This window comes from Erinaceus europaeus, chromosome 12 (genome assembly GCF_950295315.1).
Source record: "Erinaceus europaeus chromosome 12, mEriEur2.1, whole genome shotgun sequence".
In the NCBI taxonomy this organism is placed as follows: domain Eukaryota; kingdom Metazoa; phylum Chordata; class Mammalia; order Eulipotyphla; family Erinaceidae; genus Erinaceus; species Erinaceus europaeus.
In genome coordinates this window covers 2,451,158-2,473,300 of record NC_080173.1, presented here as the reverse complement: position 1 = coordinate 2,473,300, position 22,143 = coordinate 2,451,158, and the positions used below count along the sequence as shown (strand labels likewise).

The following is a 22,143-nucleotide window of genomic DNA, read 5'->3' as shown; positions in this document are numbered from 1 at the left end:
GTGAGTAGTTCAACTGGTAGATCACTGAACTTTCACGCCTGAGGCTCCCTGGTACCAGCCAACAGACCCAGCGTCTGCTTAATAACAGAAACTCCTCTTGTCCCGGGTCACTTTACCCCACTTAAGTCTTAGCCTCAGAGATGGGCCTTGCCAGTCTGCCTTTCCGAAGCAAAGCCTCAGCTCAGGGGCTTCCTTTTGTGAGGCTGGAGTTGGACTGAGAAGCCTCTGGCAACCCCATGCCTCTGGAAACAGTGTCCCACCTGCCGAGGTGAGGCGTGCTCTGTCTTATGATTCACTTTCAAAATGGCCTGTGAGTGGGTACCCCTGCCAGGAAGTTGTTGGGTTCTCATCAGTTGCTTCCCAGAGTTCCTTGAGGTGAATACCTTGTTGACCTTCTCTGTGACCTTCAGGAGGGAGGGAAGTTTTGGGGTCAAATATGTACTTTCACTGGAAGAAGTCTGGACTCAAAACTGACTTGAAGGTAACTGAGCAGCAGCATCCCCAGCACGGCTGAGAGGAGTGTGCTGCCGTCACCAGCCATCACCTCACTTCCCTTATCCATCTGCCCTCCCTCCACCTGTCCTTCCTCAGACCCAAGTTCCCGCTGTTGTGCGTCCGTTACATTGGGGTTTTCTGGGTGGATCGTGGGGGGTGGTGTCTGTGCTGCCTGGAGCCCACAGGCCGAGGTGCTGACTCTGCTGTGTTCAGTTGCAGGCCCCGGGCTTACTGTCTGGCGGACAGCGAGGAGGAGTCCTCCAGTGCCGGCTCCTCAGATGAAGATGACGCTCCGGAGCCCAGTTCAGGGGACAAAACACTTCTCCCAGGGGCTGAAGGGTGAGTGAGTGGCCCAGGCCTGCGAGTAAGAGTGAGCCTTTTTTCCTTTGTACTCTGTGGCGGTCCTTTCTTCACGCTGAATAAATGGCTTTGGCATCAATGACCCAAAGGCAGTGGCTCTATATGTGTTCATGGCCGGAATCTCAGGCCGCCAAAGCAGAAGCACCTGAAATGGCTTTGTCAGGCCCAGTGAGAAGCGGAGGCGGGTTTATCACAGAGCACAGCAGCTCCCCCTGGTGCTTCTGCAGTGGGGCTTCTCGCCTTTAGCTGCTAGTTCTTACAAAGCTGCAGCATGCAAGCGACTAGAGAATGTGAATCATTCTGCTGGCCTTCTGGATCACAGGTCTCATCGAAGGGAGGGGTCCCCCCTTTACCTGTTACTTGGTCTGTGGGATAATCAAAGTGCTTAAACAAATCCGCTGTAAGGGTCTTTTTTTTTAAATATATTTTATTTATTTTCCCTTTTGTTGCCCTTTTTTATTGTTGTTGTTTATGTTGTCATTGTTGGATAGGACAGAGAGAAATGGAGAGAGGAGGGGAAGACAGAGAGGGGGAGAGAAAGACAGACACCTGCAGACCTGCTTCACCGCCTGTGAAGTGACTCCCCTGCAGGTGGGGAGCCGAGGGCTCGAACCGGGATCCTTCTGCCAGTCCCTGTGCTTTGCGCACGTGCGCTTAACCCTCTGCGCTACCGCCCAACTCCCTGTAAGGGTCTTTTTCCTAGCAGCCTCGGGGTAGCTGTGGACTGTCGGACTCTCAAGCATAATGTCCTGAGCTCTGTCCCTGGCAGCACACGTGCCAGACTGATGCTCTGGCTCTTTCTCTTCTCTTCTTTCTCATAAATAAATAAAAATTTAAAGGATCTTTTACTTACTAAAAGGGGATTAAAGAAACTAAAATGATACGTTTGTTTGTTTATATCAGAGCCCTGCTCGGCTCTGGGATATGATGGTGCTGAGGATTGAACCCGAGCCCTCAAAGCCTTAGGCAGGAGAGTCTCTGTATGACCATTATGCTGTAGCCAGAAACTAAAACGAGAAGACTATGATTGAGGAGGGGCTTTTGTAAAAAGATAAACCTAGGGGCAAGGAGAGCTCAGGCAGTAGAGTGCACACTTTACCATGTGCAAGGGCCTAGCTTCAAGCCTCCAGCATGGGAGCATTTTACACAGCATCAGGGACACCTTGTGGACGGTGAACAGCACTGAGCTCTCTCCTTCTCTGTCTCCTCCCACCTTCCCCCCCATCTAAAATAAAAAGAAAGAAAAATTGATTGGAGTGGTGGAATCCCAAGCAGTCAGGGAAAAAAAAAAAGGAAAAAGATACCAACCCGTTCACTTTAGAAAACCTAAGAGGGGCCAGGTGGTGGTGTACCTGGCCGAGCACACGCATGACTGTGCACAAGGACCCAGGTTCAAGCCCCTGGCCCCCACCTGCAGGGGGAAAGCTTCACGAGTGGTGATGCAGGGCTGCAGGGTCTCTCTCCCTTTCTATCTCTCCGTCCCCTCTCAATTTCTGTCTCTAATAACAAATAAATAAATAATCTACAGGGGGCCAGGCGGTAGCACAGCGGGTTAAGTGCACATAGCGCAAAGCACAAGGACCGGCGTAAGAATCCCGGTTCAAGTCCCCAGCTCCCCACCTGCAGGGGAGACGCTTCACAGGCGGTGAAGCAGGTCTGCAGGTGTCTGTCTTTCTCTCCCTCTCTGTCTTCCTGTCCTCTCTCCATTTCTCTCTGTGCTATCCAACAACAGTAACAAAAATGATAAACAATAAGGGCAACAAAAGGGGAAAAAATAGCCTCCAGGAGCAGTGGATTCCTAGTGCAGGCAGAGCCCCAGCAATAACCCTGGAGGAAAGAAAAAAAACAACCCTACAGAGGCAAAAAGATAATCCAGACGTTAGAGGACTTTGCGTCATGTAATATCTACCTGCTTGGCCTTCTGGAGAAAGACTGGGCTTTACCTCCACACCTCTATACTACTCCTGGCACACTGGAACTAGGAACTAGGAGGACTTAACACCCCAATATCTGGGGCTGGGGACTTGGTTCTGCAAAAGACTTTCACCTGAAGCTCTGATGGCCCAGGTGCAGTCACCGGCACAAGGCAGAGCTCAGCAATGATCTCATTTCTCTCTCTCACTCTGTTTCTTTCTGTCTGGTCTCTCTCACTCTCTATCTCACTCTCATTTAAAAGCTTACCTTTTTGGCCTGCTAGTATATCCTCTTGATTGACCTTTTTTCTCCTGAAGTCCCCAAGTCTTTGCAAGAGCAGTCACAGTAGACTCGCACTGCACCGCTGAGAGCCGGTCTCCTGCCAGACTGTGCCTGTGTGCGGCATGGCTTCTCCTTGCCGCACAGGGAGGAACTTTCTCTGAGAGGACACGGCCCGGCAGTGTACAGTGTGTGTGAGGGTGGGCGGGAGACTTTCTCTGAGAGGACACGGCTCCGCAGTGTACAGTGTGTGTGAGGGTGGGCAGGAGACTTTCTCTGAGAGGACATGGCCCGGCAGTGTACAGTGTGTGTGAGGGTGGGCGGGAGAATGGCGTGATGCTCTTTGTGAGCACTCTGGAAACAGACCTGTCTGGCTTACAGTTGCCAAGCGGACCTGTCTCTGAAGTAGCAGTCCTCCACCTGACAAACTCTGGAAGCTTTTTTGTTTTTGACTGAGTGAGTGTGGTGGTGGGAGGGGCAGTCAGGATATTGAGCTAAAAACATGGAGTAGGCAGGAGTGCGGCCAACGGTCCTGCCCTGCACAGGACGCCACCGTGTTCAGCGCCACCATTGAGAAGCGCTGGCCCAGATCAAGATGAGCAGTCAGGACGCAGTTCTGACTCGTAAGGGGTCAGGCTCACACTGACTTGTGTCCTTCATTTGAAGGTATGTTGGAGGCCACCGAGCAAGCAAGATCATGAGGTTTGTGGATAAAATCACCAAATCTAAATATTTCCAAAAAGCAACTGAGACAGAGTTCATCAAAAAGAAGATGGAAGAAGTCTCCAACACACCCCTCCTGCTAACTGTCGAAGTCCAAGAATGCAGAGGAACCTTGGCGGTCAACATCCCGCCTCCCCCAACTGACCGGATATGGTGCGTACAGGGCCGGGACGGCCAGCCTCCCGCGTGAGACCACAGCCCACAGGGGCCGGCTAGCCGCGTACTCCGGACATGGGCTAGAGCGCCTTCCCTGGATAGAAGTGCTTTTTCTTTCTGAGTATTTTTATCTTCTTTTAAAATTAGGTTACAAGATCGTAGGATTGTAGGGTCGAGTTCCACACCACACCCTCCCACCTCCCAGAAAGAACCACCATAATCTGCACAAGCTTGCTTTTCTTGTTTGCTTGCTTATCTTTTGCTTGCAAGTTCACGTGTATCAGGTGTGAATTCTCCAGACTCCACATCTAAGTGAAACCAGCCAGCAGCTGTCCTTCACTCCTGCTGCTCTCACTGAGCATAATCACCTCCAGTCCCATCTGCTCACCACATTTTTATGACTGAGTAATATTCAGTCCTGTTGTGTGAGCTACCTCCTAGCCCCTAGCACAGCTGGTTGAGCACACAGTTACTCTGTACAGGGACCTGGGTTCAAGCCCTTTATCCTCACCTGCAGGGAAGAAGCTTCATGAGAGGTGTAGTGCTGCAGGTGTCTCTGTTTCTCTTATTTATTTACTTATTTGCCTCCAGGGTTTTCACTGGGGCTCGGTGCCTGCACTACGAATCCACTGCTCCTGAAAGCCTTTTTTCCATTCTATCCAATAGAATTGGATAGAAATTGAGAGGGGAGGGGAAGATAAGGAGAGAGAAAGACACTTGCAGACCTGCTTCACCACCTGTGGTGACCCACACACACCCCCCACGGGTGGGGAGTCAGGATCTTGAACTGGGATCTTTGCGCTGGTCCTTGTGCTTTGTACCATGTGCACTTAGCCCAGTTCGCTACCATCTGCCCCCTCCCCTTTTTTTAACCAGAGCACTTATCAGCTCTGGCTTATGGAGTTGTGAGGAATTGAACCTGGGACTTTGAGCCTCAGGCAGGAGTCTCTTTGCCTAACCATTAAGCTGTCTACCCCTGCCTGGTGTCTCTATTTCACTCTCCCTATCTCCCCATTCCCTCTCAATTTCCTGTTGTCTCTATCCAATAAATTAAAAATATTTTTAAATTAATATATTTCAAAAGTGAGGTTGGAAAAAGAGAAACAAAAAAGCCTGTAATTTTGCTATCCCCAAATAACCACTGTTAGTAGCTCGCTATGCAGTCTTTCAAACCTAACCAAAAAAATAAATGTCTTAAAACTTGAATTGCTGGGCTGGGGAGTCAGCATAATGATTATGCAAAATGACTTTCAAGCCTGAGACTCTGAGCTCCTAGGTTCTATCCCCAGCACCACCTTAAGCCAGAGCCCAGTGGTGCTTTGGGCCCTCTCTCTCTCTCTGTGTATCTTTCTTTCTTTACTTTTTTAAAAATTTATTTATTTATTTATTGTATTTTTTACCAGAGCACTGTTCAGCTCTCCTTTATGGTGATACAGGGGGTCGAACCTGGGACTATGGAGCCTCAGGCATGAAAGTTTCTTTACATAACCGTTATGCTATCTACCCCCACCCTTCCTCTTTTTTAAGAAACATTTTTTTTAAATCTATATTGTTGTTGTTGTTTGTTTATTACCAGAGCACTGCTCAGCTCTGGCTTATGGTGGTGCAGGGACTGAACCTGGGACTTTGGAGCCTCAGGCATGAGAGTCTCTGCATAACCATTATGCTGTCTTCCCTCCACCCTACCTTTATTCATTCACTGGATAGAGATAGCCAGAAATTGAGAGGGGAGGGGGTGATAGAGAGGGAGAGACACCTGCGGCCCTGCTTGCCAGCTTGTGAAGATTCCCCCTGCAGGTGTGGACTGAGGGCCAAAGTCTGGGTCCTTGTGCACTGGAGCGTGTGCGCTCAACCAGGTGACTGACCCCCGACCCCAGATCAGAGGCTGGTAACACGTTCACTGGGGAGACTGCCTGCTTTGTCTTGCATGCAACCAAGCCTGACCCCCATCACACCTGGGGAAGCTTGAATGCTGTGCTGTCTTCCCCTGGCTCCCTTTTTGTCTGAAAAATAAATAAATAAATCAGCTTGGAGTGATGAAGCCCCACCAATGAAAGAAATAATAGTTACAGGTGTCACTAGTTAATAGGATCTAAAATTAGCCCCGAGGGCTGGGAAGATAGCATAGCATAATGGTTCTGCAAAAGACTGTCATGCTTAAGGCTCTGAAGTAGCAGGTTCAGTCCTCAATGCCACCATAAGTCAGAGCTGAGCTTTGCTCTGATATCATCATTACAATGAAATTCATAAAGCTAAATTAACTTCTAGGCTAGAGTTACCCAGTGCAAACTCCTAACACTGAATTATTTTTTAAATATTTTTTTAAAAAATTATTCCCTTTTGTTGCCCTTGTTTTATTGTTGTAGTTACTATTATTGATGTCATTGTTGTTGGATAGGACAGAGAAATGGAGAGAGGAGGGGAAGATAGAAAGGGGGAGCAGACCTGCTTCACCACTTGTGAAGCGACTCCCCTGCAGGTGGGGAGCCGGGGGGCTCAAAAGGCCGCTGGTCCTTGCGCTTCCTGCCATGTGCACTACCGCCCACTCCCTATTTTTTAAATATTTATTTATGCGTTGGAGCCAGAGAAATCAAGAGGGAAGAGGGAGAACAGCCCTGCTCCACAGGTTCTGAGGCCTTCCCCCTGCAGGTGGGGACCGGGTGCTGCTGCACCGTAGCATGTGTGCCAACAGCTGGCCCTGAGCTGTTTATTAATACAGAAAGACAAATGATTAAGTAGTGGGAAAATCTGTACAGCTTCAAGCCCCTGGCCTCCACCTGAGGCAGCTTTGCAGCCTGTGGAGCAGTGCTGCAGGTGTGTGTCTGTCTCCCCTTCCACTCCCAGTTTCTGTCCCAGCAAACAAACATTAAAAAAAGAAACCATAACAATTCAACACTTGTATAATATTAAAAACAAAACTGGTTCACTAGATTGGGGCTTTTTAGGTAGTTTGGTGGTAGTCTTTTGTTGGTTGTGTGTGGACAGTGCTGGTCTGCTCCCTGCGAAGCCTGGTGTTTCATGAGAAACTGGGGCAGTCTCTGCTCACATGGCCATGTAGGGACAACGACCTGGCTGGGCGCACACGTTACAGCGCGCAAGGACCCCGGTCCCCACCTGCAGAAGGGAAGCTTCACAAGCAATGAAGCAGGTTTACAGGTGCATCTCTTTCCCTCTGTCTCCCCCTTCCTCTCGATTTCTGGCTGTCTGTCCAATAAGGAAAGATAATTAAATCATTAAAATAAACTGGGGGAAGTGATGCCACTTCCTCCAGTGGCCATGGCTTAGCGTGAGCTCTAGAGAGGCTCACTGTGTCTTTGCCCTGGTGCTGTGTACATTTGTTAATTTGAGGCTTTTTAAAAAATATATTTTTATTTACTACTGGATAGAGACAGAGAAATTGAGAGGGGATGGGGAGATAAGAGGGAAAGAGGCAGAGGCACCTGCAGCCCTGTGTCTCCACTTGTGACGCTTTCACCCTGCAGGTGGGGAGGGACGGGGGGGGGGGGGGAGGGGGGTTTGAACCTGGGTCCTTGCGCACTGCAGTGTGTGCTTAACCAGGTGCGTCACCACCTGGCCCCTTTATTTGAGGCTTCTAATATACATTTACTTTTATTACTTTTATTAAGAGGATCAGAAGGTCTGGACCAAAAGGCCCAGGGGCGCTTCCTGGTTCTGTTGGTCAGACTGTCCTCAGACCCTCACCCCAGCTCCCTGGTGGAGTGAGCATCCTGGAGTGTCATCACAGCACCCGCACTGTGACTCTCCCTGCCAGGGCAGCCCAGGAGCTGAGATCCTATCTGCCCGAGGCTCCAGCTCTCAGGGACACAGGGATATATATATATTTCTGTATTGGATAGGATGGGGAAATTAAAAGGGAAGGAGATAGAAATACCTGCAGCCCTGCTCACCTCTTGTGAAACTTTGCCCTGCAGGTGGGGCTTGGGGACTCAAACCCGGGTCCTTATGCAGGGCAATGCAGGTGCTCGACCAGGTGTGGCACCACCTGGCCTGGGACACAGGGACACGAGAAGTCAAGCTGTGTTGACTCAGCTTTAGAGATGTTCAGACTAGGCATCAGGTAGGTCGATGCTCACCCACTTTCTTTTCTTTTTGCCTCCAGTATGAATCCACTGCTCCCGGAGGCCATTTTTCCCATTTTACTGCCCATGTTGTGGTGGTTATTGCCATTGCCGCCATTAGACAGGATAGAGGATGAGAGCGTAGAAGAGAGGGGGAAAGACACCTGCAGACCTGCTTCACCGCCTGTGAAGCGACTCCCCTGCGGGTGGGGAGCCGGGGGCTCGAACCGGGATCCTTATGCCGGTCCCTGCGCTTTGCACCACCTGCACTTAACCCTCAGCGCCACCGCTTCCTGTATGTCCAGTGTGATGTTGGTGTTCTGCTTTCTCCTTTAAAAAGGTACGGCTTCCGGAAGCCTCCATACATAGAGCTGAAAGCTCGGCCAAAACTTGGAGAGAGAGAAGTGACTCTGGTCCATGTGACAGACTGGATAGAGAAGAAGCTGGAGCAGGAGTTCCAGGTACGCCCGCAGCCCAGCAAAGCACACAGGGTCAGACGGCGGTGGGTCTTTTTTTTTTTTTGAGGTGGAATATTCTGAGTTTTATCTTTGAAAACACTGTCATCTCCGTGTACGTAATGCAGTGCCAGAGTCTCACACAGCGACCACCCACCCACTCCCTCCCTTAGCTCAGTGCCGGCTCCCAGTGGAGCTGGGGGCTGAACCCGGGGCCGAGTTCCAGGCGGCACTGAGCTCTGCCCAGCCCAGTGACTGATGAATTCACTAGCAGTGAATTACGGTCTCGGTCAAAGCAGCGCTGTGGTATGTGCCCTAGTGAGGACAGAACCAGGAACCCCGGGCATGAAAATTCTGTGGTCGGGGAGGTGGCGCAGCGGGTCAGGTCCTGAGTTCAATCCCCGCAGCACGGGCGCCAGTGGTGCTTATTCATGAGAATAAGTACAACCTTATTCCCGAGAGTAAATACAATCTTACGCACGAGAATAAATACAATCTTACTTATGCACGAGAATAAATACAATCTTACTTATTCCCGAGAGTAAATACAACCTTATTCCTGAGAGTAAATACAATCTTACTTATTCCCGAGAGTAAACACAATCTTATTCATGAGAATAAATACAACCTTATTCCCGAGAGTAAATACAATCTTACTTATTCCCGAGAGTAAACACAACCTTACTTATTCCCGAGAGTAAATACAACCTTACTTATTCCCGAGAATAAATACAATCTTACTTATTCATGAGAATAAATACCTTATTCCTGAGAGTAAATACAATCTTACTTATTCCCGAGAGTAAATACAATCTTACTTATTCATGAGAATAAATACAACCTTATTCCCGAGAGTAAATAGTCTCACTTGTTCCCGAGAGTAAATACAACCTTACTTATTCATGAGAATAAATACAACCTTATTCCCGAGAGTAAATACAGTCTCACTTGTTCCCGAGAGCAAATACAGTCTCACTTGTTCCCGAGAGCAAATACAGTCTCACTTGTTCCCGAGAGCAAGTTCCATCTCACTCACGCACGAGAGCGAGCACCGCCGCCACGGCTCTGGCGTGCGCTGTGCGGACTGAGCCCGGGACCGGGTGCCCGTGGCGGTGCCGGGTGTCCGGGCTGCCAGCCGAGCGGCGGGGCCCGTGTCTGGTGGCTCGGCGCCGCCGGCACCCGCTGACCTGTCCGCACGGCTGTTCCTCCGCAGAAAGTCCTGGTGATGCCAAACATGGACGACGTGCACGTGCCCCTGATGCACTCGGCCATGGACCCGCGCTCCGCCGCCCGCCTCGCCGGGGACCCGCCCGCGGACGCCGAGGCCGCCGCCCAGCCGTAGGGAGCCGCGTCGAGTGCTGCCGCCCGCCGCCCCCGCACCTTGCCGCGCCCGCGGGCGACACCGCACATTAAAGCGTTTGCCTTCCCTCCTCCCTCCCGCCCCGCGTGCTCACTCCGCCGCCGCCCGACCCCCGCACCACCCCGGCGGCGACAGACCCGCGGACACCGGGTGCGGACCAAGCGCTTTATTGAGGGCGGGGCGGGGCGGGGCGGCGTTCTGGCACCTGCGGGAGACAAAGGCCGTGAGCGGGCGGGCGGGCGGGAGGAAAGGGACGCGGGCTCGCCCAGGGCGCCCCCCCGAGGCGCGGCTCAGACTCGGTAGTGGCATCACCCTGGTCAGCAGTCTAACACGTGCGCGAAGGCGGTCATCACCGCGGGCCGCCCTCCCGCCGCCACCCGCCACCGATGGCCGCCGCCCGCCAGCCACCCGCACACTCACCGCGCAGCCGCAGAAAGACCGGGCGGGCCGCGCGGCCTCCACTTAAGGGAGGGGGTTGGGCGGCCCGAGGCACTTCCAGCCAATAGAGACTCGGCTTCTGACCACGTGTGCGTCGACTGCGCTAGTGATTGGCTGAGCTTGCGGAGTCGTCCAGCGTATAGAGCGGTCCCGAACCCACCATAGAGACGAGCGTCCGGGACAGAGCGGGCCCGGCGCCGGTCGTCAGCTTCCGGCGTGAGCAGGTCCGCTGGCTGCGCTGCTGCTGCTGCTCCCGCGGGCGGGCGGGGTGCGGGGTGCGGGGCCGGGGCTGCGGGCGGGCGACGAGGACGGGCAGGACACGTGCTCTGTTGTCTTCATTACCGAGAAAGAGCAGCCGGGGGTCGAACTCGGGGCCTTACTGTCTGCAGGAGCGAGAAGGCCGGGCATCCCGCCGACCTGCGGTGCTGGGGCTCGAACTTGCCCTTGTTTTATTGCTGTAGTTGTTGTTGGTGTCGTCATTGTTGGACAGGACAGAGAGGAATGGAGAGAGGAGGGGAAGACAGAGAGGAGGAGAGAAAGACAGACACCTGCAGACCTGCTTCACCGCCTGGGAAGCGACTCCCCTGCAGGTGGGGAGCCGGGGTTCGAACCAGGATCGTCACGCCGGTCCTTGTGCTTTGTGCCACGTGCGCTTAACCCACTGCGCTACAGCCCGACTCCCTATTTTTATTATTTTCTAGTTCGTTGAATTTTCAATGTATCTTTGATCCAGAACAGTTATTTTTTTGCAAATGTTTTGTAATCGTGTGACCTTTTGATTATCCTTTGAATGGACTAGTTCAATACTTTTGTTTAACTATTTATTGTTGGACAGAGACAGAGAGATTGAGGGGGGGAGCTAGGGAGAGACACCTGCAGCCCTGCCTCACCACCTGTGAGGCCTCCCCCCTGCAGGTGGGGGTGCTCGCTAAATACTTGGTGCATTGTGGTGCTGCTTGTGCACTGCCAAGTTTGCTAGTTTTCTCTGTCAGCTGGAATATGGCACGTTTCCTGAGCAGCCCACTCGCTTGTGAGAAGGGGGTTAACCTAGGGCTTGAGAGCACGGAAGCCTTTTGTATAAGCTTTGTGCTACAGACCTCCCCCACCCAGGACCTTTTTTTTTTTTTTTTTTTTTTTAGTTTTTTATTTTATTTAAGAAAGGACTAATTAACAAAACCATAGGGTAGGAGGGGTACAACTCCACACAATTCCCACCACCCAATCTCCATAACCCACCCCCTCCCCCGATAGCTTTCCCATTCTCTAGCCCTCTGGGAGCATGGACCCAGGGTCATTGAGGGTTGCAGAAGGTAGAAGGTCTGGCTTCTGTCATTGCTTCCCCGCTGAACATGGGCGTTGACAGGTCGAGGACCTTTTTTTTTTTAAATGTTTAATTTTTTTATTTTTACATGTTCCAGACTCTGGAAATGAAGATGGTTTTCTGGGAGGCCGAGGCACACCCATTGCGTGCACACCTTGCCTTGCTCGGTGACGGCTTCAAATCACCCCCAACCCCCAGTAGGAAACTTGAGGCGAAGCAGGAAGTGCAGGCGTCTCTCGGTCTCTGTCTTCTCCTCTCAATTTCTCTGTCTTATCAAATAAAGAAAAGGGGGGGGGTGGCCAGGAGACCTGGATTCATGGTTTAGGCACCAAGCCCCAGTGATAATAACCCTGGTGTCAAGGAAAGAAAAAAGAAAAGGTGGGGCGGATAATGGTTATGAAAAAGATTATTATTTTTTTTGTCTTTATTTGATAGAGAGACAGAAATTAAGACAGGAGAGAGAGACGCCTGCAGCCCTGCTTTCCCCACTCATGAAACCTCCCCCTACAGGTGGGGACCAGGGGCTTGAACCTGGGTCCTTGTGCACTGTGACATGCGCTCAACCAGGTGCCACACCAGCCGGCCCTTATGAAAAAGATTCTTATGCCCAAGGCTCTGAAGTCCCAGGTTCAATCCACACCCCACCATAAGCCAGAGCTGAGCAGTCCTTTGAAAACGCAGGGAGTCGGGCGGTAGCGCAGCGGGTTAAGCGCACCTGGCACAAAGCACAAGGACCGGCATAAGGATCCCGGTTCGAGCCCCCGGCTCCCCACCTGCAGGGGAGTCGCTTCCCAGGCGGTGAAGCAGGTCTGCAGGTGTCTGTCTGTCTCTCCCCCTCTCTGTCTCCCCCTGCTCTCTCCATTTCTCTCTGTCCTGTTCAACAATGACAACAACAATAATAACTACAACAATAAAAACAACAAGGGCAACAAAAGGTAATGAATAAATAAAGGAGAGAGAGAAGGTTGGGCTGTGGTGTGTCTGATTGAGCACACATGCTGTAATGTGCGAGGTCCTGGGTTCAATCCCCCAGTCCCTATAAGTGGGGGAAAGCTTCACAGGTGGTGAATCTGTGTTGGTGTCTGTCTCTCGTCCTCTCTTCCCCCTTTCTTCTCCATTGTCTCAGTCTCTATCAATAATAGTAAATAAACAAAATATTACCCAAGAGCAAGGAAGGAAGAGAGGGAGAGGAGAAGTCAGTTCCAGTCTCTGCGTTTGGTGCAGACTGGGAGAGAACCTGCCAGGGCTGTGCTGACAGCCACACGGCAAACGGCAGCGCTGGCCGGCTGCTGAGCAGAAGCACCGCTTCCTGCAGGTGTGTTTTGTCTGTTTCCCTGCTCAGCTCTGGCTGATGGCGTGCAGGGATTGAACATGAAACTGTGCATGACCACTGTGCTATTTCTTCTTGTTTATTTTCCTTCAGTAGTTGTATTATGTGGTCTGGGAGGTGGCGCAGTGGCTAAGGCGTTGGACTCTCCAAGCATGAGGCCCTGAGTTCAATCCCCAGCAGCACATGTACCAGAGTGATGTCTGGTTCTTTCTCTCTCTCCTTTCTCATTAATAAATAAAATGAAATATTTTTTTAAATAGTTGTGTTATTTATTCCATGGGGGCAGGCAGAAAGCAGCCGGAACATCACCCTGGACAAACGCTGTCTGGGGTCCCGTGCGTGACTTCTGGACAGCCTCCTGGGTCTCTGCTGGGACTGCTCGTCGCTCTGTGGAGCAGAATCCGCGGTTGGAAACCACAGGCATCCGTTCCCTTGCCTCTCCCTGAGGTGTCCGCCACGGCCAGCTGGAGGTGCCGGAGGTGGACGCCCACAGGGTTGCTGGCAGAGCCCGGACTCCGCCGAGGCTGCCCACTGGAGCCGCTGTCCTTCATGTGGCCTGCTTGTAGCTCGGGCTGCTCCCAGCAGGGCAGTTAGGGCCCAAGTAGCAGCGCCCAAGAATAAATATTCCAGGAGGAAGGGGCTGGGAGCTGCCAGGCCTCTTACATTCAACTGTGAAACCCCCAGATGTCACTCTGTGGGCAGAAGCAGTCCCCAGACCAACCCAGATTCAGAGAAAATAGCTGTCCTTTTGCAGGAGAGAGCAGCAGGCGGACACTGGGAGAATATTGGAGCCCTCTTGGGAAACTAGTGACACAACTGGTGTGACTGGCCCACCCCGGACAAGGGCCCCGCGGGGGCCGCCTTTTTTTCCAGGAGCCAACTGGATGTTTACAGTCATTCACACTGCCATATAAAATGAGCAACTTGGGCAGAGGGTAGATAGCATAATGGTTATGCAAGCAGACTCATGCCTGAGGCTCCAAAGTCCCAGGTTCAGTCCCCAGCATCCCCACAAGCCATCTGGCTGTGCAGTGCTCTGGTTAAAAAAATAAAAGCTGGTTAAGTGCAAGGACCAGCATAAGGATCCAGGTTCAAGCCCCCGGCTCCCCACCTGCAGGGGAGTCGTTTCACAGGCGGTGAAGCAGGTCTGCAGGTGTCTGTCTTTCTCTCCCCCTCTGTCTTCCCCTCCTCTCTCCATTTCTGTCTGTCCTATCTAACAACGACAACAAGAAAAATAACTACAACAATAAAACAACGGGCAAAAAAAAAAAGAAAAGAAAAATTAGCAACTTAAAAATTAGGACTTACCATTAAAAGGTAAAAGGTCTAGATTTATTGAATTCCGAGTCCCACCTGAAGTAGCCTCAGCAGGGTTGAAGCAGTTGGTCTCGTGGGGCTGTACCTGGCCCTGGGCCAGGCCGAAGGGGTAGGGCAGAGTCAGGCTGAGCTGAGGCCTGGCCGGCTGCCGCTGCCCGCCTGGGGCGAGCGCCCTTCCCATCCTGGTTCTGGAGCTTGTGTGCCCTCTGACCTGCTCCCCGGGGCCAGCTCCTGCCCTGCTGGTAGGATGCCCTGTAGGGTAAACTTCCTGGGCACAGCCTGCCTGTAGGGGAAACGCCTGGAGGGCTGCGCTCCCCCATCCAGGTGGGGACCAGGGTCTGGAACACAGGTCCTTGCGCGCTGCACCGTGTGCACGTAACCGGCTGCTCCACTGCCTGGCCCCTCTTAAGAGTCGGGGATGCCGGCCCTGGAGCCCAGGTGCCCTCGTGCTGCTGCTGGTCAGACGCCCTGCTAGTGTCCCCACCTCCCGCATGGCCCCCGATGAGTCAGTGGCCTCCACGAGGCCACCCTGTGCCTCTCCCTGTCCAGTCTGACAAAGGCCTAGTCCAGACACTGCTCCTTCCATGCAGGGCTTCCAAAGCCAAACACTTCATGCCAGAGACTGCAGGGAGAGTTGGGCGTTCCTGCACACTGGAGGCAGAATTCCCTACTCAGAATCTGCTCCCTAGTTCCAGGACAGGCTGTAGGTAGAGGCTGGGGGTGGTGCTGGGGACGGGAGAGCCAGGAGGTGTCTTCAGAGCACATAGGAAAGGGTCAGGGGTCGGAGTCTCTTTCAGAAATGGAGAATTCAGTTTTAACACACTATCTCTTGCGAGACAGACCCTGCAAACAGCGCTAAGAGTAGCGTCTTTGGGTAGAGAAGAACTACCCCACCCCCATGGGTAGTGATTCACATTTGTTGGGAAGTAACAGGAGTAGCATCACTAGCAAAAAAGATGAAGCTAGAGGTGGGGAGGAGAGGAGGGGGGAGAAGGACGAATAGCAGGAGGGAAGGGGGAGAAGGAAGAGGGGAGGGGGAAAAGGGAGAGGGGAGGAGGGAAAGGGAGAGGGGAGGGGGGAAAGGGAGAGGGGAGGGGAAGAAGGGAGAGGGGAGGGGAAGAAGGGAGAGGGGAGGGGAAGAAGGGAGAGGGGAGGGGAAGAAGGGAGAGGGGAGGGGAAGAAGGGAGAGGGGAGGAGGAGAAGGGAGAGGGGAGGGGGGAAAGGGAGAGGGGAGGGGAAGAGGGGAGAAGGGAGGAGGGAAAGGGAGAGGGGAGGAGGGAAAGGGAGAGGGGAGGGGGGAAAGGGAGAGGGGAGGAGGGAAAGGGAGAGGGGAGGGGGGAAAGGGAGAGGGGAGGGGGGAAAGGGAGAGGGGAGGGGAAGAAGGGAGAGGGGAGAAGGGAGAGGGGAGGGGGGAAAGGGAGAGGGGAGGGGGAAATGGGAGAGGGGAGGGGGGAAAGAGAGAGGGGAGGGGGAAATGGGAGAGGGGAGGGGGAGAAGGGAGAGGGGAGGGGGAGAAGAAGGAGGAGAGCTGATTTATACCGATCTAGGCACTCTTTTTTCCTTTTTTTAAATTTTATTTTATTTATAAAAAGGAAACACTGGGGGCCAGGTGGTGGTGCACCTGGTTAAGAGCTTATGTCACAGGGCACAAGGACAAAGGTTCAAGCCCCTGGTCCCCACCTGCAGGGGGAAAGCTACACAGGTGGTGAAGCAATGCTGCAGGTGTCTCTCTATCTCTCTCTATCTTCCCCTCTGCTCTCAATTTCTCTCTGTCTCTAGCTAATAAATAAATATTTTAAAATACAATAAATAATAATTTTTTTAAAAAAGGAAACACTGACAAAACCATAGGACAAGAGGGGTACAACTCCACACAGTTCCCACCACCAGAAAACTCTGCATCCCATCCCCTCCCCTGACAGCTTTCCTGTTCTTTTTTTTAAAAAAAATTATTTATTTATTTATTCCCTTTTGTTGCCCTTGTTGTTTTGCTGTAGTTACTGATGTCATCGTTGTTGGACAGGACAGAGAGAAATGGAGAGAGGAGGGGAAGACAGAGAGAGAGGGGGAGAGAAAGACAGACACCTGCAGACCTGCTTCACCGCCTGTGAAGCGACTCCCCTGCAGGTGGAGAGCTGGGGGCTCAAACTGGGATCCTTAACCCGCCCTTGCGCTTCATGCCACCTGTGCTTAACCCACTGCACCACTGCCTGACTCCTCTTTTTTTTTTTTTTTCTTTTTTAACCAGAGCACTGCTCAGCTCTGGCTTATGGCGGTGCGGGGGGTTGAACCTGGGACTTTGGAGCCTCAGGCATGAGCGTCTCTTTGCAGAACCATTATGCTGTCTACCTCCTTTTAAAAATTTTTATTTATTTATTTCCCCTTTTGTTGCCCTTATTTTTTTATTGTTGTAGTTACTATTGTTGTTGCTGTCATTGTCATTGTTGTTGGATAGGACAGAGAGAAATGGAGAGAGGAGGGGAAGACAGAGAGGAGGAGAGAAAGACAGACACCTGCAGACCTGCTTCACCTCCTGTGAAACGACTCCCCTGCAGGTGGGGAGCCTGGGGCTCAAACCGGGATCCTTACTCCAGTCCTTGCGCTTTGTGCCATGTGTGCTTAACCCACTGCGCTACCACCCGGCTCCCAGCTTCCCTATTCTTTATCCCTCTGGGAGTATGGACCCAGGGTCACTGTGGGGTGCAGAAGGTGGGAGGTCTGGCTTCTGTCATTGCTTCCCCGCTGGACATGGGTGTTGACAGGTGGATCCATACTCCCAGTCTGCCTCCCTCTTTCCCTAGTGGGGCAGGGCTCTGGGGAAGCGGGGCTCCAGGACACATTGCTGGGGTCGTCTGTCTAGAGAAGTCTGGTTGGCCTCATGTTAGCATCTGGAACCTGGTGGCTGAAAAGAGTTAACTTTTTTTTAGCTGTTACTGGAGCCTCAAGCATGACCACCCTGTTTCAGGTTTTACCAGCTTTCTTCTTAAGTTCCCTCTTCGAAAGAAGCTGCCCTTTTGAGAGTCAGGCGGTAGCGCAGCAGGTTAATTGCAGGTGGCGCAAAGTGCAGGGACCGGCATAAGGATCCCGGTTCGAGGCCCCGGCTCCCCACCTGCAGGGGAGTCGCTTCACAGGCGGTGAAGCAGGTCTGCAGGTGTCTGTCTTTCTCTCCCCCTTTCTGTCTTCCCCTCCTCTCTCCATTTCTCTCTGTCCTATCCAACAACGATGATGACATCAATAACAACAACAATAATAACTACAACAATAAAACAAGGGCAACAAAAGGGAATGAATAAATAGGTATTAAAAAGAAGAAGTTGCTCTTTCACAAAATAGCTACCGGCACACCAGCCTTATAATTATCGTTAAATGAAAATGCCAAGCATTTTAAACAGCAGTGAGATAGGTACACTTTTTAAAGTCCAGGCCACAATTTCTCCAACAGAGGGCGACATTTGTTAAACAAATAAAAAGGATCAACAACTGGGGGCACCAGGACACTGGACACCAGGGGCAGCTTGGAGTCCAGGGTCTGGCTGCAGGAACTACAAAACAGTCTCTGGGCCCCCCACCCCTCACCACTCCCTGGAGACTTCAGATCCCTAGGAGAAAAGCACATGAAAGGCTTTGAAAATGTCTTTTATCGGGGAAAAAAAAGGAGTCCACTGGTTTAGACGGTAATGAAAATAAGGTTTGTTAACTCACCACCCTCCCCTGTCATATTCAGGTCCTGTTGCAATCTTTATTAAATTCAAATACTCATTTATTTCTTTTGTTACAGAAATGAAACCCAAAGCACAAGACTTGAGCCGGTTCTTGATGAAAGAGAGGAGTTTATTTATTTCCCCTTTTGTTGCCTTTTTAAAATTATTATTATTGTTGTAGTTGTTGTTATTGATGTCGTTGGACAGGACAGAGAGAAATGGAGAGGAGGGGAAGACACGGGGTGGGGGGAGAGAAAGACAGACACCTGCAGACCTGCTTTACCACCTGTGAAGCGACTCCCCTGCAGGTGGGGAGCCGGGGGCTCGAATGGGGAGCCACGTGCGCTTAACCCGCTGTGTACCACCCGACTCCAAGAGAGGAGTTTATTACACTGCTGTGTAGGAGATTCCAGATCACTTGGGGAAGTTCTCACACCTTCAAAGAGCACAGTTTTACTGAGGTCCCCTCCCCAAAGGGGTGGAGGCAGCAGGTTTGTTTTACTATTACAGAGTAGGCAGAAACAGACAAAGGCAACCTTTCAAGTAATTAGTATACATCTTCCTTATCTGTGGCGTGGGCGAAGAAAGCGGAGAGTCTGTACCTGGTATGTATCAGGCTTGACACAGCTGAATTTACTCCCTAGTCATCTTTACCTTAACGCCACCGTCTCAGGCCCATTAGTTTGGGGATGTGGAGGGAAGGAGGGCGGCACTTGACCCCACTGTCTTAACTGTCAGAAGAGCAAACACAAAGGAAATGCAGCCTTGGGAGTCCAGTCGGTGGCGGTGGCGCAGTGGGTTAAGCACAGGTGGAGCAAAGCTCAAGGACCGGCGCAAGGATCCCAGTTTGAGCTTCAAGCTTGAAAGTCCAGTGCTTTATCCACTGCACCATTTCCTGGACCAACAAATAGAAGTAATCTTAAAGATTTATTTAAAAATTAAAAAAAGGAAATGACCTACTGTATTTATTTTTTTACCAGAGCATTGCTCAGCTCTGAACTGAACCTGGGACTTGGAGGCCTCAAGCTCAAGAGTCTTTTGGACAACTAACAAGCTCCCTCCCCAGCTGAGAGAATGATAAGCTTGAAAACAGAGAGGTTTTTCGGAAAGAAAACTGCCCACTTTGAGGTCTTCTACATGGGCAGGTCCACTTCAAAGGCACTCTAAAATATTTCCATTTCCATCAGCATTTCTAAGCAGAAAAGTGTCTAGAGCAGAATTTGACCTGATAACGAGCAGTAACATATAAATCAAACTCGAGTGGGAAAGTGCCTAGGACCATGAACTAGTCATGCAGAACAGCTGAGCTGCCAGTAAGAATATTCTTTATTTTTAAAGATTTTATTTATTTATTAACTAGAAAGATAGGAGAGAGAGAGAGAAAGAACCAGACATTACTCTGGTACATGTGCTGCTGGGGATTGAACTCAGGACCTCATGCTTGAGAGTCCAGTGCCTTAGCCACTGCGCCACCTCCCGGACCACAGTAAGGAATATTCTTAGGAGCTGGACCATGCAGTGGAGACCTGGGGATCTGGCTCCATTGAGCAGGAGTTGAGCAAGCAAGCATATCTACCTGGCCACAGCTTCTCACATTTTTTTTTTTTTAATTGAGTCTTTAAAACCGATTTGAGCTCAACTGAGGTAAGCATTACCCTTTGTGTTTCACCTGCGGTGTTTACAGGGTCACGGTGACATTTTGAATAGTAAAACGATGGCAAGACAGAGTTCCCCTCCTGGACTTTGAGAATAAACATCAGAAAAGGGAGGTGACAGCCTTGTTTTCTTTCTTTCTTTTTTTTTTATTAATGACTTTTTTTCCTTTTTTTCTTCCAGGGTTATTGCTGGGGCTCAGTGCCTGCACTACGAATCCATTGCTCCTAGAGGCCATTTTCCCCATTTCTGTTGCTCTTGTTATTGTTATTGTTGCTGTCATTGTTGTTGGAAAGGACAGAGAGAAATGGAGAGAGGAGGGGAAGACAGAGGGGGAGAGAAAGACAGACACCTGCAGACCTGCTTCACCGCCTGGGAAGCGACTTCCCTGCAGGTGGGGAGCCGGGGGCTTGAACTGGGATCCTTACGCTATGCCATGTGTGTTTAACCTGATACACTACTGCCTGACCCCCTTTTTATAACTTTTGTAAATATTTTATTTATTAATGAGAAAGGAGAAGAGAGAACTAGACATCACTCTGGTACACGTGCTGCCGGGGATTGAACTCAGGACCTCATGCTTGAGAGTCCAGTGCCTTAACCACTGTGCCACCTCCCGGGCCACATAGCCTTGTTCTCCAGCCAAGCTTCTCCTTTACCTCGGACTTAGAGTCTCACAGGCCCGTTGTCAGCTTGCAAACTAGATAAGTCACCAGTAAAGGGCACCTCCTGACCACTTGGCTACACTGCTCAGAGATGGAGCCCGCCTCCAGATGTCTTCCTCACCGCCCAGACTCTTTTTTTTTCTTTTTTTTTTTTTAAATGTTTTTCCCAATCTTTATTTATTGGATAAGAACATCCAGAAATCAAGAGGGAAGGGGGGATAGAGAGGGAGCGACAGAGAGACACCTGCAGCCCTTCTTCACCACTCGCCAAGCTTTCCTCCTGCAGGTGGGGACCAGGGGTTCGAACCTGTGTCATTGCGAATTGTAATGCAGGTGCTCAACCAGGTGCGCCACCACCTGGCCCCAGACCTTTTTTTTTTTTTTTTTATATAAAAAGGAAACACTGACAAGACCATAGGATAAGAAGGGTACAACTCCACACAATTCCCACCACCAGAACTCCATATCCGGTCCCCTCCCCTGATAACTTTCCTAGTTTTCTTTTTAAAAAATTTTATTTATTTATGTTCCCTTTTGTTGCCCTTGTCTTTTTTATTGTTGTTGTAGTTATTATTATTGTTATTGATGTCATTGTTGTTGGGTAGGACAGAGAGAAATGGAGAGAGGAGGGGAAGACAGAGAGAGGGAGAGACAGACAGACAGACACCTGCAGACCTGCTGCACCGCCTGTGAAGAGACTCCCCTGCAGGTGGGGAGCCGGGGCGGGGCTCGAACCGGGATCCTTGTGCTTTGCACCACGTGCGCTCAACCCGCTGCGCTACGCCGGACTCCCAGCTTCCCTGTTCTCTATCCCTCTGGGAGCATGGACCCAGGGTCACTGTGGGATGCAGAAGGTGGAAGGTCTGGCTTCTGGAATTGCTTCCCTGCTGAACATGGGCGTTGACAGGTGGATGCACAGCCCCAGCCTGTCTGTCTGTCTGTCTGTCCCTAGTGGGCGGGGCTCCAGGACACGGGATGGGGTCGTCTGTCCGGGGACCTCGGGCTGGCCTCAGGCCGGCATCTGGGACCCGGTGGCTGGAAGAAGAGTGACACGCAGAGGGAACGAATAGCTGACGACCACGCAGACCCTTTGAGACACGCGGGCGGGGAGTGTGGCCGCTGCCCCTCGCCGGGCTCCAGCGGCGGTGGGGACGAGCGAGGAAGTGGCCGCGCTTGTCTTTCTGGGCCTCTAGTCCGGGACGACACACGTGCTCGGGAGAGCGGCCGCCACTGCGCCCCAGCACCGGCCGGCCGTGTGCCGTCACTTCTCCAGCGACTTCAGACTCGGCTGGGGTCCCGCGGGCAAAGCCAGGGGGCAGCCGGCCGTCGGTGTCTGACCCCGGGGAGCGGCCGCGGGGGCCGCCGCCTTGGGACGCCACGTGGAGGTGTGGCGTCGCTCGGCCTCCGCGTGGGTCCAGCCCGACACGCGGGCCTCCGCCTGCAGCGGTGTCCGGAGCCCGGCTAGTCCCGCCCTCCCACTGGATTGGCCGGCAGGCGGCGAAGCCCCGCCCCTCCCGCGCTCCCCCGAGTGTAGGCCCCGCCCCCGAGTGTAGGCCCCGCCCCGGCACGCCCCGCCCCCGGCGCCTCTCGTTGATGTCGGCTCCGCCCCGAAGTGCTTCGAACTGGTTTAGGCCCCGCCCCTCGGCAGACCCCGCCCTTGTCCCAGCCCCGCTGATGAGTCAGCCCCGCCCCTCGGAAGCCCGGCTCCGCGCCAAGCATCAGGGTCGCCCCGCCCCCGGCACGCCCCGCCCCCGAAACGCCCCGCCCCCGAAACGCCCCGCCCCCGAAACGCCCAGCCCCCGGCACACCCCGCCCCCCGACACGCCCCGCCCCCGACACGCCCCGCCCCCGGCACGCCCCGCCCCGACACGCCCCGGCCGGAAGAAGAGGCGGCGCC

General features: G+C 52.3%; 1 protein-coding gene and 1 non-coding gene across 9 annotated transcripts in view; one reads left to right on the top strand and one right to left on the bottom strand.

The window, feature by feature from the left end:
* Window positions 1-9,892, top strand: part of TEX2 (testis expressed 2) — a 109,507-nt gene extending 99,615 nt beyond the window's left edge. For 6 of the 8 annotated variants that reach the window (XM_060202557.1, XM_060202561.1, XM_060202558.1 and 3 more), the window contains 4 exons: window positions 709-834; window positions 3,715-3,924; window positions 8,347-8,467; window positions 9,675-9,892. In XM_060202557.1, coding sequence (XP_060058540.1) covers window positions 709-834; window positions 3,715-3,924; window positions 8,347-8,467; window positions 9,675-9,803 — 586 coding nt within the window. In that variant the 3' untranslated portion in view covers window positions 9,804-9,892. Of the gene's footprint in view, window positions 1-708; window positions 835-3,714; window positions 3,925-8,346; window positions 8,468-9,674 lie in introns of those variants that run through there. The other 2 variants (XM_016190242.2, XM_060202564.1) reach the window with 2 other exon arrangements.
* A 217-nt stretch (window positions 9,893-10,109) lies between these two features.
* On the bottom strand, window positions 10,110-10,177 carry LOC132542308 (small nucleolar RNA SNORD104). Its single transcript, XR_009553398.1, has one exon. It is a non-coding gene; the product is annotated as a small nucleolar RNA SNORD104 (small nucleolar RNA).
* Between the last annotated feature and the right edge of the window lie 11,966 nt (window positions 10,178-22,143).